Source organism: Bison bison, unplaced genomic scaffold (genome assembly GCF_000754665.1).
Source record: "Bison bison bison isolate TAMUID 2011002044 unplaced genomic scaffold, Bison_UMD1.0 scf7180017864302, whole genome shotgun sequence".
In the NCBI taxonomy this organism is placed as follows: domain Eukaryota; kingdom Metazoa; phylum Chordata; class Mammalia; order Artiodactyla; family Bovidae; genus Bison; species Bison bison.
In genome coordinates this window covers 1574103-1580084 of record NW_011494874.1, presented here as the reverse complement: position 1 = coordinate 1580084, position 5982 = coordinate 1574103, and the positions used below count along the sequence as shown (strand labels likewise).

General features: G+C 49.3%; 1 protein-coding gene across 1 annotated transcript in view; it reads right to left on the bottom strand.

The window, feature by feature from the left end:
* Positions 1-5982, bottom strand: part of MOK (MOK protein kinase) — a 44337-nt gene that overhangs the window by 30191 nt on the left and 8164 nt on the right. Inside the window, exon 2 of the mRNA XM_010851416.1 lies at positions 776-890. Within this exon, the coding sequence (XP_010849718.1) occupies positions 776-890 (115 nt within the window). The remainder of the gene's footprint in view (positions 1-775; positions 891-5982) is intronic.

The window sequence follows — 5982 nt, the reverse complement described above, 5'->3', positions numbered from 1 at the left end:
TTTTTTGGGGCTCCAAAATCTCTGCAGATGGTGATTGTAGCCATGAAGTTAAAAGATGCTTACTCCTTGGAAGGAAAGTTATTACCAACCTAGATAGCATATTGAAAAGCAGAGACATTACTTTGCCAACAAAGGTCCATCTAGTCAAGGCTATGGTTTTTCCAGTGGTCATGTATGGATGTGAGAGTTGGACTGTGAAGAAAGCTGAGCGCCGAAGAATTGATGCTTTTGAACTGTGGTGTTGGAGAAGACTCTTGACAGTCCCCTGGACTGCAAGGAGATCCAACCAGTCCACTCTAAAGGAGATCAGTCCTGGGTGTTCATTGGAAGGACTGATACTGAGGCTGAAACTCCAGTACTTTGGCTACCTCATACAAAGAGCTGACTCACCGGAAAAGACTCTGGTGCTGGGAGGGATTGGGGGCAGGAGGAGAAGGGGACGACAGAGGATGAGATGGCTGGATGGCATCACCGACTGGATGGACATGAGTTTGGGTGGACTCCGGGAGTTGGTGATGGGACAGGGAGGCCTGGTGTGCTGCGATCCATGGGTCGCAAAGAGTCAGACACGACTGAGTGACTGATCTGAACTGAACTGAAATTGGGACATCAATAAATTCCACTACAATAGAAATAAAAGTAGCCTTTAATCCTCTCTGCCCAAAGAAATCTGATGTTACTTGCTATCGCATGAATATAACTTTCCCATTAAGTTGGTCTTATCAACTCACACCTGTGCCTGTCTTTAGTCTCCAACCGGCCTCGGGCTGCCTACCTTTCAAAGCGCTGTTTCATCTGTTTACATGCGTAGTGGTTGCCATCTCTCAGGTTCTGTATCTTCATAACTTCAGAAAACGTTCCCTCTCCTATTTTGCCAATTGCTTTATAGTCTATAAATAAAAACAATTATAAAAATAAAAGTTTATTTATGCATCTGTTTCATACCTGCTTCCAGACAGCAGATGTCTTCATCTGTAAGATAATCCAAGAGCAACATGCCGAGGATGGTTTGTTATGTTTTTAAGGTTTGGTGCTCCCCTTATTTTAAGAGAAGCTGGGCTGTGTGTGGGCAGCACAGTCTGTCTCCCTCGTGCAGCAGGAGTGACGCGAGGCGAGCAAAGGCTGGGGACCCCTACAGGATGTGAGAGCAGAGGCTCCGAGGCGGGCTGCATGGGTGGCCCTCGCAGGAGTGGCGAGCCCGGGCCCAGCCTCTGGCAGGCCTGGCCGTGCCCCAGCGGCTGGGAGCACACTCCTGAAAACCACTCCAAGGTCCCACACAAGGCCCGACGGACCTGTGGCAGGCTCCTGGGGCGCTTGTTCCCTGAGTTTCTGGAAGCTGACAGCACGTCTCCCTGGCTTTGTGGCCACTACCACCATCACCTGGGCACAGACGGTGGTTCTATAAGCCTCCAAGTCACTACGTTAAATCCCTTGCCACCTGAAACCCCGGAGCAGTTCCTGTCTTCCTGACCGAACCTTGACAGGCACAGAAAGGAGTCTCCTGGAGCGCGCTGGGAACAAAGACGGAAACCAGGCCATGGAGCAGCGAGGGGGCAGGCCGGCCGCTGGAGGGCCCGGCTCATCAGGGTGCAACTGCCGGCGACGGCAGACTGCCTGCAGTGACTCCGCCTTTCGCAGACCAAGTGTCCACAGAGCCTGTTGGCCCAGGGACAGCAGCAGGAAGAGCCAGGATGACGGAGGGTGCTGAATACGACCACCCGACAAGGGCTCTCCAGACAGAAGTGAGCACACGGGAAACATGCTACTCTCCAAGCAGAAACGGGGGCGTGAGAGAAGCCCAGAAAGCAAACGCTTCCCTGGGTTGGAAAAGCTTCTGTGGTCCAAATAAGAGGAGAAGACCAAAAAATCTTCAGAGAAAGCAGGTGTGAGACTTGACAGGTGAACAAGCTACTCAGCCTTGCACCAAGGTCACTGGAAAGTCACAGGAAGGAGCCAGTCTCCACCCTACCCAAGCACTTGCCTTAAGAGAGCGAGGAGACTCCTGCAGATTGAGGCAGCAAGGCACAACCGGAACAAGACAGGCTTGAGAGGAACGTTGGAGAGAACACTGAGCGTGGAAGTGACCCGAAGCAGAAAGATCAGACACCTACTAAACAAGCCTGGACCAGAAAGAGTCCAGCACTGGCAGGTCCCAAACCCACAGCAACAGAGAGCAGGCCTTTAAAACCATCCCGCTCCAAAGGAGCGCCTCCTCTTTCAGACAGAGCACATTTTTAATACCTCGCGTGAATTCTGATTTGAACAAACTGACAGAAAAAAGGCCCAGTTTTTGAGTAATGTTTTTGAGAAATAGCGTGCTTAAAGATTTTAAAAGTGCTTATCCGTTAGCAAGAAGTGTTGATAGTAAAGTCTTTCCAGGTAAAATGACACAACATTTGGATTTTCTTTAAAATCCTATACATTCCCATTCACTTCTGCCGGAAGTATAAAGTAATACAGCTATGGCTCAGAATTCCGATCTGGGGTATAGACTCAAGAGAAATGAAAGCATAAGTCTAAACAATAGCTGGTACACATATATCCATGGAAACATTTTCACAATAGCCAAAAGTGGGAAGAAAAGAAATGTCCATCAGCTAAAGAATTGGTCAACAGGGACTTCCTGGCAGTCCAGTGGCTAAGACCCTGCACTCCCAATATAGGGAGGTTCGAGCCCTAATCAGGGAGCTAGATCCCACATGCTGCAACTAAAGATCCTGTATGCCGCAATAAAAACTAAATAAATGAAGATTCCAAGAGCCACAACTAAGACCTGGGACAGCCAAATAAATAAAATGGATCAACAAAGTGTGGTCTAGCTACACGATGACAGTACTCAGCCAGAGACGCAGGCTGCAACACGGAGGAACCTTGAAAACCTTATGCTAAGTAAAGGAAGCCAAGCACAAAAGGCTATTTACATGAAATGTCCAGAACAGGCAAATCCATGGACGGAAAGTAGGTCAGCGGTTGCCAAGGGTGGGCGGGGTCTGCAGAAAATGGGGCATCGATTCGAGTTGATCCCGGCTTCTTTTTAGGACGATGATGAAAGTGCTTTAATAGATTATGATGATGGCTGGAGCACTCAGTAAAAACGCCAACAATCACCCAATCATGTACTTTACCTGGGTGAACTTTACAGTATGTAGATTACATCTCAATAAAGCTGTGAAAACAGACAGCTCTGTGGTGTTCAAGTCAGAACAGCGGTTGCCCTGGGGCTGCAGGACAGGGTGAGCTCTGCGCAAGCTGCGCAGCAGGTTAACGACTATTTCACTTTCTGAAAACCCACCAACCTGCACTCGTAACTTCTTGCTAATGGATAAGCACTTTTAAAATCTTTAAGCACACTATTTCTCAAAAACATTACTCTAAAAAACTGGGCCTTTTTTCTGTCAGTTTGTTCAAATCAGAATTCACGCGAGGTATTACAAATGTGCTCTGTCTGAAAGAGGAGGCCCTGCTTTGGAGCGTGAGGTTTTCTGGATGGACATTATACTCCAATATTTAAAAACTGGAAGAAAAAAAAGCAAGCCAAAGGTGGGAATAGGTAGAAAACATGAGGAACAGAAAAGATACAAAGAGTACATGCAGGGAAAGGCACAAAGAAACACAGCCCCAGATCAGACCACTGTCGGGACAGCCACGCGCACAGTCCCGCTGCCCAGACCAGCACGAGCGGGCTCTCAGCGCGGCTCTAGCTCCCGGGAGTGCCGGCCTTCCTGCTCTAGACGTGTCCTGTTCTCAAGCTCAGCCTTAATTAGCGGCTATAATTATAAGACACCTCCACACTGTGAAGTGTAGTGAGACTCACTGGTCCTCACAACTAAAGCAGACTGAAACCACCTCTTGAATGAGAAAAGCAAAGTTTAGGGGCCACTGACATTCCTCCACAGACCCCCTAACAGGGAGGCTGGATGTCCTCTTCGGTGGTTACCTCCAGAGAGCCTCTTCTGGCTCCTCAAGCAGGTCTCCATCCTATTTCCATCCTATTTCCAAATGAAAAGTCTGTGGGCAGGACTGCCAGCCCCGACACTGACAGTACTTGGTCCTGGCAACTTACAAGAGCTGGACATAAACTACATCACACCGAGACAAACACACGAAAAACAACAGCAAAAAAATAAAGAACGCCTGGGACAACGAAATACGGTTTCAGTATTATGACCATTCCATCCATAAAGAAGGCTGAGCACCGAAGAATTGATGCTTTTGAATTGTGATGCTGGAGAAGACTCTTGAGAGTCTCTTGGACTGCAAGGAGATCAAACCAGTCCATCCTAAAGGAAATCAACCCTGAATATTCACTGAAGGACTGATGCTGAATGAAGCTGAAGCTCCAATACTTTGGCCACCTGATGCAGAGAGCTGACTCACTGGAAAAGACCCTGATGCTGGGAAAGGCTGAAGGCAGGAGGAGAAGGGGACAACAGAGGATGAGATGGTTGGATAGTATCACTGATTCAATGTACATAAATTTGAGCAAACTCAGGGAGATGGTAAAGGGCAGGGAAGCCTGAGGTGCTGCAGTTCATGGGGTTGCAAAGAGTCAGACACAACTCAGTGACTGAACAACAATTCACATGTAAGGAAATCTGTACACTAAAAGCCACAGTCCCGAGCAAACAACATGATGGAAGCCTGTACTTTGTGTTAGAAGAGGCTGGGCCATCACACCAGGAAGGGCCTCCCCAAGCATCACCTGCAGGACATCTACCCGAGGGTGCTGATAAACTCTCAGCGAGCATTTTCCAAACTGAGTTCTGCAAAACACTAGCACCCCTAAGACAGTAACAGGTACTCCCCAAAAGGGGGTTCCACGAGCAAACAAAGGGAACGCGGGTTAGGTTAAAGAGAAACAGGTCTGACTTGCCCCAAATCAGCCGTGTGTCCCAGGAGCACGCAGGGGGCTGCGCTGCGTGTGAACACACAGGTCTCTCAGGAACTCCTGGGGCTGCTCTGGACCCCCAAACTGCAGATGTTTAAGCCCTACAATCCCTCTTCACCAAGTCTTCCCTGAGTAAAAAGTAACTGACCGAGCTCCCAGCATGGCAGGAGTTTGAAGCTGTTCTGCCAGTTCTACAGTTCTTCCCACTCGCCCTCCAAGAGCGGTTGGCTAGAATAAGGCAGGGCTCAGCCCTGGTGGGGTCTTCAGGATACAAGCATCAGAGCCCTTCTGACTAAAACCGGAAGCTGTAACCCGCTTGACAACCACAGCTTCAACTAAAGCCCAGAGCCTCCCTCAAACAGGTAACCTGCCCAGTAAGTCCTGGAACCAGACCGGTAAGATTCTTGGGTGAATCCTCCCGAGAAGCTTCTTCAAAACAAACTGACCAAATTACAGCCCCGTGTGTGGCTTACCACTAGTTTATCCAGCTTGGAGCATCATAAAACAACTTTGACAAATTTCTTAGGGAGCCTCCAAACTTGAAACTTGGTGGGGAAATTCAACCAGATGGATGCTTCTACTGAGTAATACATCCTCTGGTCCTCAGGAAGACCCACCTGACCTGCCTAACCCCACTCCTACTCATCAAGAAACCGCCAGGGAATAACCGCTGCTCATTAAAACACCACCAAACCTTTCCCTTCTCTTGGATGGACTAGACTGGAATGCCCAGAAATTTCCCTGAAGAGAGACACAGTCTATTACTGCACAGAAAAAGCTCACGTGGCGGACCTAAAGCCACGCTCCGTAGAGACATCTGCCTGCAAGGCTGGCCCCGGCTGCCATCTGGGAACCCAGATTTGGGAAGGGCTCCCACCAGTCTCCGTGCGGTAAGAGTCACTCACGATGCCTGCCCCGCTCAAGCAAGCAGTGTGGTTTGCACTGAATCTGCACAGGGTGCCTGTGTTCTCAGCTCCCGGTAGAAACCCGGGGCAGCGGGGCTCTCATGAGCTATCCTTACAGAAAACAGGTCACACGTGCCATCACAGTTTGCTGTGGGAAGAACGAAGTGCGTCCTGGGTGACTCCACGAGG